Genomic DNA, 18,289 nt, shown 5'->3' with positions numbered 1-18,289 from the left:
CAGAGTAGTATTCTTTAATTACTTGCTTGTTTTGCTTAAGTGGCTTCAATAAATCAAAATTTTCTGTTTCTCCAGAAGAATTGTGTCCCTGAAATATGTTGCTGTTATGCTGAGATGTATATGTCATTGAAGTATATATCCCAATGCTCTTTTCTGTAAATGTCACTGGGGAGTCTGAGCATATGATTCATTCTGAGTAAAAGATATTTTAAAAAATAGTTAACTGACTTAAAAAAAAAGATTTCTGGGCATGCTAAGGGGCTCTAGTAAAAGAAAAAAAGTATTTGGAGGACTTCTTGGCTTTGGTCATAAAGAATGAATACCTGTTTTCAGTGAAGATTAAAGAAATCAGATATGAAAATGAGATGAACTCCTTAAAAATCCTGACTGTTAAAAATTTTCCTTCCAATATCTCCACCTCCAAGAGGCTGTTTTGCAGTCACCCAACATAAAATGAGAGCTCGTGTTTGTGGTATTTTCATTGCACCTTTAGATTTCAAGATGGTCCTGAGTAAACTTTTTGTTTTTTCTTGAGAAATATTTGCTTACTGCCGGTCACTGACAGGAGTGAACTTTTTCAAGTAACGTAGACAACACATTGCATAGATGCAGAAATGATTTAGACATGGGAAACTAAGACACTACAGTGATATGCTGCTCAGTTTACAATTATTTGTGACGCAAAAGCTAATTTAGCCAGTGTGGTAGACTGAATAATGACCCCCAAAGATATCCAGCTTCTAATCCTTAGACCTGGGAGTGTTACCTTCTCTGCCTAAAAGACCTTGAAGATAAGATTAGGTTAAGGCTCTTGAGATGGGGAGATTATCCGGGTTGGCTTCTGAATGCAATCTCAGTGTTCATATAAGAAGGAGGCAGAGGGAGATTTGACTGCAGAGAAGCATGTGTGACAGTGAAACGAGAAACTGTGCTGCTGGCTTTGAAGATGGGAGAAGGGGCCACAAGGGATACAACTCTAGCAGCTGGAGAAGGCAAGGAAAGAGTGTCTGCAGGTAGTGTGGCCCCGTGACTGAGTTTGGACTTCTGACCTTCAGAACTGTAAGAGAATATGTGTGTGTTGTTTTAAACTACCAAGTTTGTGGTAATTTGTGACAGCAGCCATAGGAAGCTGATACCGCTAGTTGATTTGATGATATTAAGTTAAATAAACTACATACATAATACCATTATAAAGCAAAAGGGAATTTAAAAACTGCCAAATACGTAGTCATTTCTTAACATTTCTGTTTGCAGATTTTGGTTAATTTCTGTATTGCTGTGTTTATCAGCTTATTCTTGACTGATAAGCAGTAAAATTCCTAATATTTAAATATTATATTTACAGGACTTTGCCGATTACTCTTAGCAGAATGCAATTCTCTTATCTCCCAGAGCAAGTCCCCTTTTCTGGCTCCCTTTTTCAGTGTATGGCTGAGGCATATATTGCTGTTGTCCGTACGTACTATTGATTCCCATGTAACTTTTTCAGGTTGTGACTCAGCATCCTGATTTTTGGAAAAGGGAACCAGACTCCCACACGGCACTCTATATATGCAACAACAGCCTGTCTTGTTTCGTAAATACAAGGCAAACATTCTACACAGTAGGCATCCATTTTGTGGCAGTACCATTGTCATCCTGGTACTGGGGGGAGCGTGTAAGGTTCTCTGAAATGTCCCTTATGAAGCCACCCCCCCCCCCAAGCCTTCTCTGAAAGTGTGACAATTTGTTTATGTCCACTCCTGGCACCTGCACTTTGATTACCAGAGTCCCCTCAGATCTGCTGATTCCACCACTGTTATAATAGCACAAAGAAATCCTAGAAAAGGGAAAATTTTGTGGTGTGTCCCTGATTGGCATTCTGTTTAGCAGTCTTTATTGGAACGCAGTTGTTTCTTGAGGCCAAGGGAAATTCTGTTACCTGTGTTCATCTGGATGGCTGTATTGCTGGTTAGTGAACTCAAAGCCAAAGGATTTCATTTTCTAACTGTGTTGGTTCTATGGAACCAGAGTTTTTCCATTTGAACTGATGAATTCTCCTGGGGGAGAGGGGGATTTCATGATCAAAATTAGACTAAATGAAGAAAATGAATGCACATTTCAAAGGGTGGCACTAGAATCAGGTACCTCTACAGATTTTCCCAGGGATTACTCCTGAACTTTCTGGTTTTATTTGATCATAATTCCAAGAGAGAATTTTCATTAGGTGAGTGTTCTGTTTCGTTTTGTTTTTCAATGATTCCCCCCCCGCCCCCGGCTTGAAGTTTGATTTTATTTGGCATTTATCCCAGTTGGGAATTTGCAGTGGAAACGGAAGACTGACCTTCCATTTGTGAAATCACAAAATGAAATGGAACACCAGAAGTGATGTTCTCCTAGAAATAATAAATAGCTTTGTGCTGGTGTCTAAATTCATAGCACAGTTAACTAAAGTTAATATTTATGTACAGTGAGAAGAATAATGTCTGGAATCTCTCAGACATCTTCTTTGTTGTGTTATACTCTTTTTATATGTTACCTCATTTTCTTGGATCTTGAGAGATCCCCAAGTAGTGACAACAACAGTGGCACAACCAAGTAGGAACATCTGGTTATTGAGCTCTCACTGGGAGCCAGGCACAGGTTGAGTTTAATAGTACAGGTAAGCTGTCCGTGTACTACTTAGTTTAATCATCAGAAAACCCCATCTGAGGCCGTTGTTTCCCTTTCACAGATAAGGAACCCGAGTTGAGATTTAGTAACTTGCCTGAAGATGCATACCTAATAAAGAATGAGGGTTCAAACACAGATGTTTCTGGCTCACAGGCCGAACTTATTCGGTGGCAACGCCCATTCCCCTGAGTCTGGAAATGGCAAGAGTCTGGTTTAGGCAACCGGGAAAAAACAGCCAAGACTCTGAAGGTCAGAACAGTACAACGACAAGGTTGCAGTGGAACGGCCAAGATCAAGAACTAAGAGAACGTCCCCTGAGGGCCACAGACCAGCTCCGCCTTGATAAAGAAGGGGATTGGGGTTGCAGTGCAGCAATTTACTGTGATAGCTGGATTCAGAAAAAAGAATATACCTCTGAATGAGATTCAGCAAAATGTTGTCACAGCTATAGATGCTTAGTTTTTTAAAATGTATTTGCCTTATAATTACAAAATTAATATATATGCTTGCTGTATAAAAAAATTCAACACCAAATTATGTAAGTGTAAAGTAAAAGTTATCCCTCTTCTCTCTTTCCCCATTGACCAACCATTTTCCCATACCTATATATCTAAACCTATGTACATATATAGCTAAATGGAATAGTTGTTGGTCTTGGAGGGTTTTCTTTTATTTTTTGTTTTATTTCACAAAAATAGGGTCATACTATAATACTGTTCTATAACTTTTTAAATGAAATAATATTACATCTACATCTTTTATGTTAATACTCTTATTTCCGTACAGAAGCAATTTTGAGGAGAAATATTTGTATTAAAGAAGACTGTATTGGGGGGTGGGTGAAATGGGTGAAGGTGGTCAAAAGACACAAATATCTAGTTATAAAATAAGTTCTGGGGATATAATGTACAGCATGGTGACTATAGTTAATAATACTGTATTGTATATTTGCAAGTTACTAAGAGAGTAGATCTTAAAAGTTCTTATCACAAGAAAAAAAAATTTGTGGCTATGTGTGGTGATGGATGTTAACTAGACTTATTATGGTGGTCATTTCATAATATATACATATATTGAGTCATTATGTTGTACACCTGAAGCTAATATAATATGTCAATTATATTCCAATAAAAAATATACAAGGCTATTACATGCAGTTTGGGAGGTCACAACTTGGACCTGACCTGCTTGAATACTTCCAGTGACGGGGAGTTCCCTTCTTGGTGAAACAGCCAGTTCCACTATTGGATTGCTCTGTTAGAAAGTTATATTGAACTAATGTTTATTTTTTTGTGACTTCCTCTTGCTCATTAATACGTTCTCTGGAGTTCCACAGACCAAATCTCATCCCCTCTTTTTTTTTTTTTTTTTTTGCGGTACACGGGCCTCTCACTGCTGTGGCCTCTCCCGTTGCGGAGCACAGGCTCCGGACGCGCAGGCTCAGTGGCCATGGCTCACGGGCCCAGCCGCTCCGAGGCATGCGGGATCCTCCCGGACCGGGGCACGAACCCGCGTCCCCTGCATCGGCAGGCGGACTCTCAGCCACTGCGCCATCAGGGAAGCCCTCATCCCCTCTTTACCTGTAACTGGATGAAATGAGACACCAAGGGGTATGCTTAAGAAAATTAAAAAATAAACGGTAAAAGAAAAAGAAGATTATATTGCCTCCATGGCTGCTCAGTTTTGACATTTTCTACTTTTCTTCATGGAGATATTAGCTCAAATTGTAGAGCAGAGCTTCTTTGCCTTTTTTTTTTTTTTTAAACATCCTTTGTATATGAAGGGTGTTCTTTCTTAACCTCTGGATTTTCCCAGGGCTGGAAGCTCTGCAGTGGAAGATGTAATCAGATGTCAGGGAGCACAGGAAAGTGCAGACTCTTAGGAAGGTTTAGTTTGGATTTAAAAGGTTTTTTTTTTTTTTTTTTTTGTGATATGCGGGCCTCTCACTGTTGTGGCCTCTCCCGTTGCGGAGCACAGGCTCCGGACGCACAGGCTCAGCGGCCATGGCTCACGGGACCAGCCGCTCCGTGGCATGTGGGATCTTCCCGGACCGGGGCACGAACCCGTGTCCCCTGCATCGGCAGGCGGACTCTCAACCACTGCGCCACCAGGGAAGCCCAAAAGTTTTTTTTTTTTAACCTCAGAAATAGCTTTAGCACATTTCCTAAGCTCAGCCAACTGTTAGAAGCAGACAGGACCTTGAAAATCATGTCAGCCTCTTGCTTTTGTTTACCTTAGAAGTCCTGGAGAGTTTATCTTATTTCCAAAGAAGGTCACAACTGATTGTCAGACAGCCAAGCCCAGAACCTCTTTCCTTCCTGTGAGCATGTTCTCCATTGAAGCCTACCAGGTTGCCAAACCATTCTCCCTCAAATAGTTCAGAGAATTTCCAAAGTCCAGTGGATTTTATTTTAAAGTCAAGATATATATATATGCCATAACACCTTTAGGAGAGATCCTGGAGGCCCTGTGGCCATTGTGAATTCCTGTTCCACAACTTAACCAAGCCCTGTGACCTTGCAAAGTGGCCCTAATTTTTCTCAGCCTTCCATTTCTTATCTGTAAGATAAGATTGCCTACCTCCTTGGCCTTTTGTGAGGATAGGATAACATTTATAAAGTACATAACACAGTGCCTGGTTCATTAGTCAACTCAATAGTAGTTGCTGTTAGAAGAAAGCTCTTTCAAACTTTTCGTAATAATCTTTTTTAAAAAGTAAAACTCAATTTTAAAAATGTGACAATATATGTGTTAAATTATTGTAGGAAGGAGACTTCAAAGACTAAATACTTAAAAAAATTTGGGGGGGGGGACTAGATGTTGTACATGGTTTAAGAGCCAAAATATATAAAAGAGAAGCAGAAAGTAATTTTTCTTACTCTCTTTCCCCACAGCTACTACCTTTCTTTAGCTGGAAACTCACTTTACACATTTTTTGTTATACCCTTGTAGACGTATTCTATGCACATACTCAGTAAGCTTTAAATATGAAACGATTTCTGTCTTCAGTCTTTCCTCTAGTCTCTTGCTAATAGGGCTCTCTGTTGAGTCAGCTCTAGGTCAGCACTGTCCAGTACTGTCTGATGACACAAGTGTTCTATACTTGTGTTGTTCAATACAGTACCCACTAGCACATGCGTCTATTGAGTTCTTAAAATATGATTCTTGTAACTGAAGAACTGAATTTAAAATTTTTATTTAATTTTTATTACATTTAATAACCACAGGTGGCTAGTTAGTGGCTACCATATTAGACAGTGCTGTGCTACATATTTATGTCTATGGCACTTTTTATAGAAATACATGGACCTCAAATTATGGAATTAAGAGTCATAGAGAGCCACTAAGTTAATATTAATGAAAGAAGCCTATAGTTTAATATATTTTGAATTATATGTGGCTAATATATTTTCTTTTTAAGTATCTAGATAAGGAGATGAGAGTTTATTTTTGAGAACATGTTGCTAATCAAAGAAAGCTGTGAAATGGCATGTTTGTAGGAGAGGAGATCTCAAACAAATCAGAACGTAACCTCATTTATCTATTTATTTTTTCAAGAAGTATTTATTGAATAGCTAATGTGTACCATGCACAGGCCCTGGGACTATGGCATTAACAGAACCTAAACAAATCTCTGCCCTCATGAAGCTTTCACTCTAGTGCTAATGAAAACCTCCTCTCTGCATTTGGTGCCTTTTTGTGTTACATTCCACTGGCGGTCAGCAAGCAACAGGGAAGACCTCTGCAGAGACAAAGAAAGGAACTTGCTCCAGGCCCTTGGCTTTGATGGCCGCCAGTGCTCTAAACTTATCTATTTCCTTTAGTAAAGGAAAAAGCTTCATAGGAAAACAGTTTTCATTGAGCTACTAAAGAATGCTTTCTTTAGCAGTATCACGTTATTTATTTCTATAGTCTGCTATCTCTGGATTAGGATACGAGTAGGGGAAAAAGTGAGGTGTGCATATGTCTTACAAGTGCACACAATTTTAATGTAAAAAGAGCCAAGAGATTCCAAAATAAGTCCTTTAGTATTCCTTTTTTTTAAATTGGAGTATTGTTAATTTACAATGTGTTTCAAGTGTACAACAGATTCAGTTATACGTACATACATACTTATATATCCTTTTCCAGATTTTTTCCATTATAGGTTATTACAAGATATTGAGTATAGTTCCCTGTACAAGACAGTAGGTCCTTGTTTATCTTATATAGTCCTTTAATATCCTTTATGGAAAGGCACGTATAAGCAGCTCAGAATCACGATGGTGAGCCACACTGCCTCATTCTTCTGCTCTTGGGGAAGGTCTGACTAGTGTAATTGCCCCTACCTTTACATTTTCTCCCCCAAACAGTGATTGCCTCTTAGTGTTAGCATTTCATTTGATTTAAGTGTTATTTTTATTTTTCTGCATTTTCAAAATTTCCTAGTATGAACACATATTATTTTCATAATAAAACAAAGAACAATAAATTATATTGTAAAAAAATAGTTCAGTCAGAAAGATGATGAAAGCCTGAAATCATTCCATGGGAGCAGAGACCAAGAAAAAGAGGTGTATTTGAGAGGGAGAGATTTAGGAAATAGAACTGACAGGGCTTGGTTACAGTAGTGAGAGGAGATTGTGTAATAAACACTTGTTTTATGAAATTGTGATCTATTTTTTAAAAAGACAAATGAGCATCACAAAAGGTTTATTGTTTTTTAGTTTTTTGGGGGTTTTTTTGGATTCACAGCAATCAAATGTTAAATATGTCTCACCATTTTCAATCACTCATCTGTTTAAGATGACTTGCCAGGTAATTTTTTTTTTAATTAATTAATTTTGGTTGCATTGGGTCTTTGTTGCTCTGTGCGGGCTTTCTCTAGTTGCGGCGAGCGGGGGCTACTCTTCGTTGTGGTGCGCAGGCTTCTCACTGCGGTGGCTTCTCTTGTTGTGGAGCACGGGCTCTAGGTGTGCGGGCTTCAGTAGTTGTGGCACACGGGCTCAGTAGTTGTGGCTCGCAGACTCTAGAGCGCAGACTCAGTAGTTGTGGCGCACGGGCTTAGTTGCTCCGCAGCATGTGGGATCTTCCCGGACCAGGGCTCGAACCCATGTCCCCTGCATTGGCAGGTGGGTTCTTAACCACTGTGCCACCAGGGAAGCCCCAGGTAATTTTTTTAGTCCACCATATAAATGTGTACATTTGGGGCCATTAAAAAAGCTTTGGTGAAATAAAGGGAGTTTATTTTCTTATGTAACTTTTTGTTTCCAGTTATCTTAATTTAGTAATAAAACCCTTTTGTGAGAATGTCTTAGAATGATACTGATTCGAAGAACAAAAGGGAAGGCTTGGGCTTCCTTGGTGGCGCAGTGGTTGAGAGTCCGCCTGCCGGTGCAGGGGACACGGGTTCGTGCCCCGGTCTGGGAGGATACCACATGCCACGGAGCGGCTGGGCCCGTGAGCCATGGCCGCTGAGCGTGCTCGTACGGAGCCTGTGCTCCACAACGGGAGAGAACGCGACGGTGAGAGGCCCGCATACCGCAAAAAAAAAAAAAAAAAAAAGGGAAGGCTTAAAAGATAAAAGCCCTAAAAAGAAATGTTTGAAGAGCATTAACTATACCACATTTATCAGATTGGCAGTTATCCCCCCTTAGAAAAGTATTAACAATGTATTTCCATGCTTTGGGGAAGGATTTTACAGTGGGCTTCCAGAACTCACATCTGATTTCCAGTTACAAGATCAGAATGTTCCCCTCATATTGATAACCTCCAGAGAAACAAATTGTCATGAGTTCTCTAGTCAAAACAAAAGATGTAGCTGATTGTAAAATTACTGAAGTGTTAAATTGTACTCTGTCTTCTGTTAAACAAGTTTGGTATTGCTATTATCTAGCTTTTTTTTTTTTTCCTTTCTGAAATAACAACTATGTTTGGCTATATGGGTTGACAATAATGGTCTGTGTGGAAAGGGGGGGAAAATGAGTGAAACAATGTATCCCATTTTGTTATTTCTGCGTGTGAAAATCAGCCTCTAATGAGATGTCTCCGACAGTGCTGCTGTTCATCAAAACATGTGCCCTAGATCTGAGTGAATTTAATTATAGTGGGAACAGTGAAATAAGGACATTTAAATTAACTTACAGTAGAAAAATTCAGGAGATTAAGAAGCAGCAACATATCTCAGTCTGCAAAGAACTAATTTTTGAAGTCTCTTTTCTCTCCTCCCTGGAAGGAATCATTTTGGGAAGTGGGCAGTAATGTTCACCTCAAGCATGTTTTTGTTAAACCAGTATATCAGAACAAGATCAGCATGTCCTTCTGGATACAGAGATCAGTTCTTTGCATAGACCTCCCGAAGCAAAGAGCTGATCTCTGTGTGATATCCAGGTTACTGCATATTAATTTCAGCCTCATACAGAAATCTTGATCGAGAGAGAAATTGTTTTATTAGGAGCATTATCTGACACGCCTTTGCAAAGAGCCACCTACTCTTTTACCAGAAAGAAACAGTTTAAAATCTGAGGATAGAAAATAAAAACATGCTTCCTGGATATAATTCCTTTTTATGGATTTCCAATTTTTTTTAGTTTGTGTTCTTATTTGTTTTTTTTAACAAGTAAACCTAAAGGGAGAGCTAAGCTAAGAGATGGGCAATATATTCATTTATGACTTTTTTCCAGCTCTCTTTCTCCTAGGCCATATACTCATTTATTAGCTAATGAAAATATAAGAACTTGGCTGCTCAGTGAATAACAGCTTAGTTGAAATGTTTTGTTAGAACATGGTATGGTACCTTTATCTCCAAAGCTGAGTTTTTGAACTATAACATGAACTTTTTGAACTAAGCATGAACTATACCATGCTTAGTTCTCATGTTCTATATAGTTCTGTGATTGCATTTGGATATATTCTACTGTTTCTGTTGGTTTGTATTTTACTGTTGATACATATTTTTTCAATTGATCCTAATAAAAGACCCCATTAGATAGCTAAGCCTCAGTGAGGGACCTCTTTAGACTGTTAATTTTTCCAACATTACAGAGCAAATCAGCATAAAATCAAACCTTAGTCCCTGTTTGATCCTACAGTTATCTCCTTTTTCTCCCAAAACATTTCATCCATTGCCCAGCATCAAATTGTATAGATGCTCAGGAGAGCAAAGGAAATAGACATGTGTGTGAGAAAGCCAACTGTGCCTAGATAGAAGGGGGGAAAATGGTCCTAATTTTAAAAATGTTTATATATGACCAGACTGCCACACATAGTAGAGGCCAAGGCCCTTATTCTTTACATTCTGGGGTGGTAAAAACATTCTTACGAAGGACTAGTGAGCACAGAGTGACACGTCAGTTAACCAGAGTGATACATCAACTGGAAAATATTTTGAGTTACTGGATTTCAGTGAATTATTATAAACTTCTTCTGTTATACGTCTTTGACTTAGGAATGAAGAATTGAAAACATCAAATATGTTAACTAATGTATCAGTCAGCTATTATATTAGTAATCATAACAACTATATGTTGTCATTGTGGCATTTTCTATCTCAGGAAATGCAGCTCTTTCTTCACTACTGCTATCATGTGTAAAGGAAAGGAATTACTCAGACCTGAACCAGTTCATACCTTGCCAAACCTTTCTACTCAGTGTGTGAGCCAATTATAAAGGATTTGTTTTTATAAATGTGCTTGCCCATCAGTCCAAAGGTACCCTTGAAACCAGAAACACTTTAAAAAAAATGTAACACACTAAACATGGCATTGTAGTAGGGTAGCTGCATATCTTGATTAAAAATACCCAACATTTTATAGCCTATAGAAGAATCTAGTATTTCCTCAGGTCTAAAGCATTTCCCAGTGATTTTTTTTGAGACGTAAGTATGGAGGATATAAAATTGAGGAAAGGCCACAGATCTCCACATAAGAATTTTTAAGTGATTAAAAAAGAAAAAATAATAACAGGAAAGTGTAATTAACAGTAATATAAAGACTTTTCAATATCAGTTAATTAGTTTCTCAAAGCCCAGTAGCATGAAATTAATATGATTTCTCTTAGCAAATTATTTCTCCAATGTTTTTCCTTTTTTTTTTTTTCTCATCCCTAGATTGAAAAAGAAAAAGCAAGCCAAACAAAATGCAGAGACAGCCTCAGCTATGGCTACAAGGACTCATTCTGGAAAAGAAGATGCTAGTACAGTCATTTTAGAACAAGACATGTGCAACATTGCTGTGGAAGAGGAATATATTACTGATGAGAAAAAAAAGAGAAAAAGTAATCAGTTAAAGGAGATCAGGCGTACAGAACTAAAGAGATATTATAGTATTGGTGAGTATTGGTGGCAACTCTGCAGTATTTTCATTTAAAAAATCTGTAATAGTTTTTAAAAAATAATTTGTAACTGGTCATAATATATAATAATAATAGTAACAGTTTATTGAGCAGCTACTATGTGTGTGTGTGTATATATATAATGTGTAAAGGGAATGACAATTATATAATAATTTATATTTATATAAATATATATAAATATTTTGTAAAGATATATATATATATATATAAAATATATATATAATCTTGTTTAAAGGGAAGGACAATTGAATAATGTTGGTGTGTCTTGTTTAATTTTATGTTCCCAACATCTAACACAGTGTCTAGCACATTGTGTCTGCTCATAAATATTTATTAAATGAATGGTCACTTTTCTTGTATGAGGAATATTTTTCTTAATATTTATAGACATGTCCATAAAAATGTTGATAGAAATGCCTGCACTGTTTCCTAGGCAATAGGAAATGGAGGAGAAATGGCCTAGCATCCATTGGTTAAAAAAAAAAAAGACCACGATGATGATGACTTGAGAGTTGTAGCTGAGGGGAATCTTAAAATGAGTCCACAATATCATGTAGTTTCTGAGGATAGTCATTGCATCTGCAGCTGCATTAGCACAGGTGGCTTGTCTAGCACGATGGAGGTGATGATCCTGCTTTACTTTACCATCCATCTCATACCTACTGCTCCTATCACATGCAGGCCTGGAGTATGTTCAAAAGAGAATGCAAAGGGACTTCCCTGGTGGTGCAGTGGTTAAGAATCCGCCTGCCAGTGCAGGGGACGTGGGTTCAAACCCTGGTCCAGGAGGATCCCACATGCCGCGGAGCAACTAAGCCCATGCACCACAACTACTGAGGCTGTGCTCTAGAGCCCACAAGCCACAACTACTGAGCCCGTGGGCCACAACTACTGAAGCCTGTGTACCTAGAGCCCATGCTCCACAACAAGAGAAGCCACCATAATGAGAAGGTTGTGCACCACAACGAAGAGTAGCCCCCGCTCGCAGCAACGAAGACCCAGCGCAGCCAAAAAAATAAAAAGAGTGCAAAGAAAGGGAACCAGGAGATGAAACTTGATGTGGCACACGGGTTACAGTGTACTTGAGATTGCTAGGCTCAGAGACAGAAGACTGAGGTCTCTGAGAACAAACTGCAGTCCAGTATATGAAACCTGGGCTGGTGGCAGGCACTTGGTCCACAGGGTCCCAAACTTGGTCCCAGTTGATGCCAAAGTTATTGGGGGACAGGTCTCGTCTCTGTGTTAATATAACTCTCTACTAGTGCTCATCAAAGATAAAGGTGGAAAAAAAAAAAAGATAAAGGTGGGCTGCCATTGGGATGGTTATAAATGAGGTTTTGCTGACATTGCTCCAACAGAGGCAGATGAGGTATCTGCAGTGGAAAGCCTGGGTTTGTAGTGTTCCAGTGGGTTCCCGTGATTATGTCATATATTACATAGCTTCATGGATGCTTTTAATCTGAAGCCATTCAGCATTTTCTAAAAAGCTGTAACTGTCAACCTATAGAAAGAGACTTCTGTGTGATTAATAAACTTCCTCTTAAATTTTTAAGTGTTGAGTATTATCCCTAAAAGGGAAAGAGGAGTAAGGAAATTGCATTTCACATCTTTTACAGTGTACACATTGGACATTTGAAAATGTGTGGTTTTTACAGTTGTAGAGTTTAATATACTGTCTCTTCTCATGCTACTTTAAATGCTGCTGCTTAAGAAGTATTTTTAAATGGAGACATTTTGCTCTGTAGGGTTTCCCTGAAGGAGGTTGATAGAGTCCTATCCATTGAGATTTCTTTTTTCATGATGCTGCACTAACTGCAGATGCTGCTTTGGGATAGATTTTTAACGTGCTGCACTCTGTTGCATGTGTAACACTTCGAATGTGAAACAATACCCTTCACTCTGCTCTTTACCTAACTAACTCTTACTAGACTTCACCAAATCCCCTCAGTCATCTATTCTTCCAGGAAGCCCTCCCTGTCCCTGGACAGGTTAGACTTCCCTTCTGCATTGTCATCATGGGTTTATTTATCTGCTCTCCTGTTTACAGGCTGCTCTGGCTTGGACCCTGTATTATTAGCTTTGTGTAGTGTCTGCATTACAGGTGCTCTTTAAATGTGCATTGAGTGGGTGACATGTACATAGATGAATGAATACTGTGATTCGTTTGAGTTTCATGAAAATTCTGGAAGGATGTAGGCAACATTACAATAGTTGAGTCAGAATTATCCTGTGATTTTATTTGGTGACAGTTAAGTAAAGAGATGCCATCGTAGCTTTTCATTTTCTCTCAAGAATGGCAATGATAACAACGGTTTGGAGGTTTGAGGCATTTTCTTAGGAGGATCCAGTGCTTATAGAAAACTACTAGGTGGGCCATTGAGTCCCAGGGTTGCTTGTCCCTTTTCGCATCTGACTCTAGCTGACAGACAGCTGTGTTGGCAGGCTTGCTTGATCTCATAGGGCTGATGTGGCATATTTCCTAGGTTCCCATCCCAGAATGTTGTCCCATACCACTAGGTGGAGTATTAGACCTCAAGTCAAAAGTAATTCTAGTCCAAGTTCTTTTGGTGGCTCTAGTCTGGGGAGGAGAGATGCTAAAATGGGAGGATCTTGTCAGCCACATTAAGGATTTGGACTTTATCCTGTATCAGTGGGAAGCCGCTGGGGGAACTCCATTAACTGTCTGTTTTAAGAGGATAAATCTAAGGACAATGGATGGAAGTGAGCCTGAAGGCAGGTTGGAGACTGGGGCAGAAGAGAAACAGCACCCTAAGCAGAGATTTTGCTCATAGAAACAGCAGTATTTGGTGACCGATGTAGTGTGTGAGGGAGAAAAAGAACAGCGTCAAGAACTGACAAACTGGAAAACTCAAGAAGAAGGAAAATAATGAATTTGTGCTTGGAGGTATTTTAGAGGTACTAGATGGATTTGTCTAGAGGGACCTGGATTTTAGGTGAAAGGCCTGGAAATTGCTATTTAAAGGTGTGAGGTAAATATGTGTAAAAGAAGTAATCCAGGGAACGCACAGAAAGTCAAAACAAAAAGTTAATGGAGGGACTTGCCTGGTGGTGCAGTGGTAAAGAATCCGCCTGCCAATGCAGGGGACATGGGTTCGAGCCCTGGTCCAGGAAGATCCCACATGCCTCGGAGCAACTAAGCCCGTGCGCCACAACTACTGAGCCTGCGCTCTAGAGCCCACGAGACACAATTACTGAGCCTGCGAGCCACAAGTACTGAAGCCCGCACACCTAGAGCCCGTGCTCCACAACAAGAGAAGCCACTGCAATGAGAAGCCCATGCACTGCAAAGAGGAGTAGCCCCCGCTCGCCACAGCTAGAGAAAGCCCACACACAGCAACAAAGACCCAACACAGCCAAAAATAAATAAATAAATAAATAAAAAGTTAATGGATGATAAATGATAACTTATAGAAAAACAGACTGAAAAGATCTACAACAATATGTTGATTATTGTTTTCTCTGGGTACAGAAATTGCAAAGGAGTTTTGTTCTCTTTATGTTCTTGCACATTACACAGTTTAAATTTATTTTTAATATTAATCAGAAAATTATAGAGAACTGAATAATGTAATAGAGCAAACCCAAGGGCTTTAGAAAAAGAACATTAGACAAAAGCAAAGTTCTGTCATCAATATAAAAGCAAGTGATTACTTTCTGTAGGTATCTATTTCCACATCGGTAACATTACCTACCTGATTTCAGGAAGCATATTTAGACAAAATAATGTTTTTTACTTATTAAATTAGATTTATCTGTGCCTCATGTAAGCCTTGGGTAGTAATTCATTACTCTCTCCTACCACTTCGGAGAACACTACAGCTAAGATACTGATAAAAGATGTTATGGAAAGACTGAGTCACTGGAATTGCCTTGTAACAAAATGGTGCCAATTCCAAAAGTGTTTTGTTTCTGAGAGGGGAAGTAGGAGAAAGGAAGTGGACTAATTACATCGAGGCAGATGGCATCAGATAAATCTAGGTCTAGCACCTATGGTAGCACGGGGCACACGGTAAGCATCCATGCAAAAGCTTCTAACATAAGTGAACTCAGCCCTTCTATGCTTGCACTTGTATTTACTGACATATAGGGCTCCTTATTCACTTATTCTATTGATTTATATAAACCCTTAAGGAATTGTTTGATAACAATATATTTTTATAATTTTCTATTTTAACAATGTTAATATATTTTTCAAAATTAGCTATTAAGTTATAGTTAAGTTTGACACAAGTAGTAGGAATGTTTACATATGTTTCAAAAGATGTTTGGTCCATATTACAATATCAAAATATATTAAGTTGCATGAATTGTATCTCAAAATTCTCTTACATTAAAGGAATACATTATTCCTTAATCTTAGAATGGTACACATCTTTGCTTCTGTGGAAGTGGATATAGGAATGGGAATTTTACAAATGTGGATAATGTCTCAGTGGGAAATTCTTTAACTGAAACACAGATATATAGATGTAAGACCTGAAAGAGATAGAGAAATTTTATAAATACAGGAGGCAAGCCTAAATTGGAACTAAATATATCACTATGTTTTTGTAGTGTTTTAATATAAAAGGTTAATACTAAGAATCCTGGGTAGTAAAGTAGTTATTGTAAGAGAATTGGGAGGTTATTTTAACAAACAGAAAGCACTTAGGTAAGAGTTTGGTCAGTTTTGTGGTTATTGCAATAAAGATTTATTTAGAGAAAACCTCTGCAGTGTAAAGAATGAATTTAGCTTTTCAATAATAAATCTGCAGTGTCTAAGTCATTTCACATCATAGTTTTTCCTCCTGAGTTCAAAAGGAACTTAACAAGAGTAAAATAAATGAAATTCTCCACTTTTCCTTTGTTAAACATTTTTGGGGTTTGCTACAGGACGAAAGTAACCAACCATTGAATTACTTCTCATGATGGCAACCCTGACACTTTTCCTCATACAGATTACTTTTTCTTAGGGTATTTTTTTTTTTTTTTTTTTTTTTGGTACGTGGGTCTCTCACTGTTGTGGCCTCTGCCGTTGCGGAGCACAGGCTCCGGACGCGCAGGCTCAGTGGCCATGGCTCACGGGCCCAGCCGCTCCGCGGCATGTGGGATCCTCCCGGACCGGGGCACGAACCCGTGTCCCCTGCACCGGCAGGCGGACTCTCAACCACTGCGCCACCAGGGAAGCCCTTAGGGTATTTTTTAACCACATGTGTGAAGATTTCCTATCTGATGCTTATCTTTGTTTCACTTAGCAAGTTCAGAAAGCCAAAGATGTGCTATTCTGATAAATTAATTCCTAAACATAAAAGTAGGTCAAACCACAAACATACAATAGCATGACTCTTTTGTTCAAAAGTAATGATCATTCTAGTGCTTTAGAGCTCAAATTAAAGGATTAAAATGGACTTTGGGGCTTCCCTGCTGGCGCAGTGGTTGAGGGTCCGCCTGCCGATGCAGGGGATGTGGGTTCGTGCCCCGTCCGGGAGGATCCCACATGCCGTGGAGCGGCTGGGCCCGTGAGCCATGGCCGCTGAGCCTGCGCGTCCAGAGCCTGTGCTCCGCAACGGGAGAGGCCACAGCAGTGAGAGGCCCGCGTACCGCAAAAAACAAAACCCAAAACAAACAAACAAACAAAAAAATGGACTTTGATGTGGAAAGAGGATATTAAGAACCTTATTCATATATTTTTTTAATCAAGCAGTGTATAAAGACTTCAGGGACTTGGGTATAAAATAAATCGAAATTATTAGGATGGAAATAATTAGGCTTGTGCTTCTTGGGGCCATCAAGGAAGTCAGACTAATGTTAAAGTGAAGTCATACCATGAAAGCCTAGGTGGTGAACAGGTCCAATCTGACAAGTGCCCCCAGAATGCAAAGGATCATCACAGAAAGAATGCAGGCGTTAAGAGAGAAGATGACAGATGTGGGAGGCGTAAGTGAAGGACCTAGGAATCAAAGGTGTTCTTGGTGAGGAGGTCAGAACAATGGGAATAGAAGCAGTAATCAGACATAGTGTAAGATAAGAAGAATGCTTTCATGAGCTGAAACTCGTATCTGACTTCTAAAATCAGAACAGCTCATCATATTTAAGCAAAATTAAGGGGAAAACTCTGCACTTAAATGTGGCAAATGTTTACAGGTTATGGATAAATGGTAAAAACAAACAAAAAAACAAACAGGCAAAAAGAAAAAAAATCACAAAAGACTTAACAAAATGTTCCCTACAAAGGAGCAGAGAAGAGAGGCACAGACTTCTCCACAGCAGTGAACACCAGGGGAATTAAGTCTCCTTCAGAATTGTGAAGTAAAAGTTGTTTTTCAGACTCAAAGACAACAGGACATCCTCAGACATACTAAGGTTTTAGGAAACATACCTTTTGTATCATACCTTTTTAAAAATAAAGTTACTGAGAGGGAGTGATTTTTTTTCTGAGACACATGTCAAAATGTCCTCAAGAATGAAAAAGTCATTTATTTATTTATTTATTATTTTTGGCTGTGTTGGGTCTTCTTGCTGCGTGCGGCCTTTCTCTAGTTGTGGTGAGCAGGGGCTACTCTTCGTTGCGGTGCGAGGGCTTCTCATTGCAGTGGCTTCTCTTGTGGATTGGGGCTCTAGGTGCGTGGGCTTCAGTAGTTGCAGCATGTGGGCTCAGTAGTTGCGACATGTGGGCCCTAGAGTGCGCGGACTTCAGTAGTTGTGGCGCACGGGCTTAGTTGTTCCAAGGCATGTAGGATCTTCCCGGACTAGGGATGGAACCCATGTCCCTTGCATTGGCAAGCTCATTCTTAACCAGGGAAGTCCTTAAAAAGTCGTTTTATAAAAGAATTGGTGGTCAGCATTGCAACTAATAAAACATAAAATTAAAAATACATAATAATGATTGTAAACATGACTGTAAGTAAGAATATAAAAAGGTATCATAATTCTTTTTTCCAGCTTTACTGAGATATAATTGACATAAAATTGTGTAAGGTTAATGTATACAATGTGTTAATTTGATACATAGATATATTGCAAAATGATTACCACCCTAGCATTCACTAACACCTTCATCTGGTCACATAATTACCATTTCTTTTATGTGGTAAGAACATTTAAGAGGTGCTCTCTTAACAACTTTTAAGTATAGCATACAGTATTTAACTGTGATCACCATGCTGTTCATTAGATCCTCAGAACCTATTCATCTTATCGCTGGATGTTTGTACTCTGACCAACGTCTCCACATTCCCACACCCCCCAGGCCCTGCTAACTGGCTGGGTTTCGCTCAAGGGAACCTCTTTCCGTTTCCTCACAGCT

General features: G+C 39.1%; 1 protein-coding gene across 1 annotated transcript in view; it reads left to right on the top strand.

The window, feature by feature from the left end:
- Positions 1-18,289, top strand: part of NCOA7 (nuclear receptor coactivator 7) — a 144,150-nt gene that overhangs the window by 55,423 nt on the left and 70,438 nt on the right. Inside the window, exon 3 of the mRNA XM_082856106.1 lies at positions 10,739-10,959. Coding sequence (XP_082712232.1) covers positions 10,739-10,959 — 221 coding nt within the window. The remainder of the gene's footprint in view (positions 1-10,738; positions 10,960-18,289) is intronic.

This window comes from Leucopleurus acutus, assembly GCF_964270905.1.
Source record: "Leucopleurus acutus genome assembly, chromosome: 15".
Taxonomy (NCBI): Eukaryota; Metazoa; Chordata; class Mammalia; order Artiodactyla; family Delphinidae; genus Leucopleurus; species Leucopleurus acutus.
The sequence above is the reverse complement of the archived record's forward strand: the minus strand, read 5'-3'. Positions and strand labels throughout refer to the sequence as shown.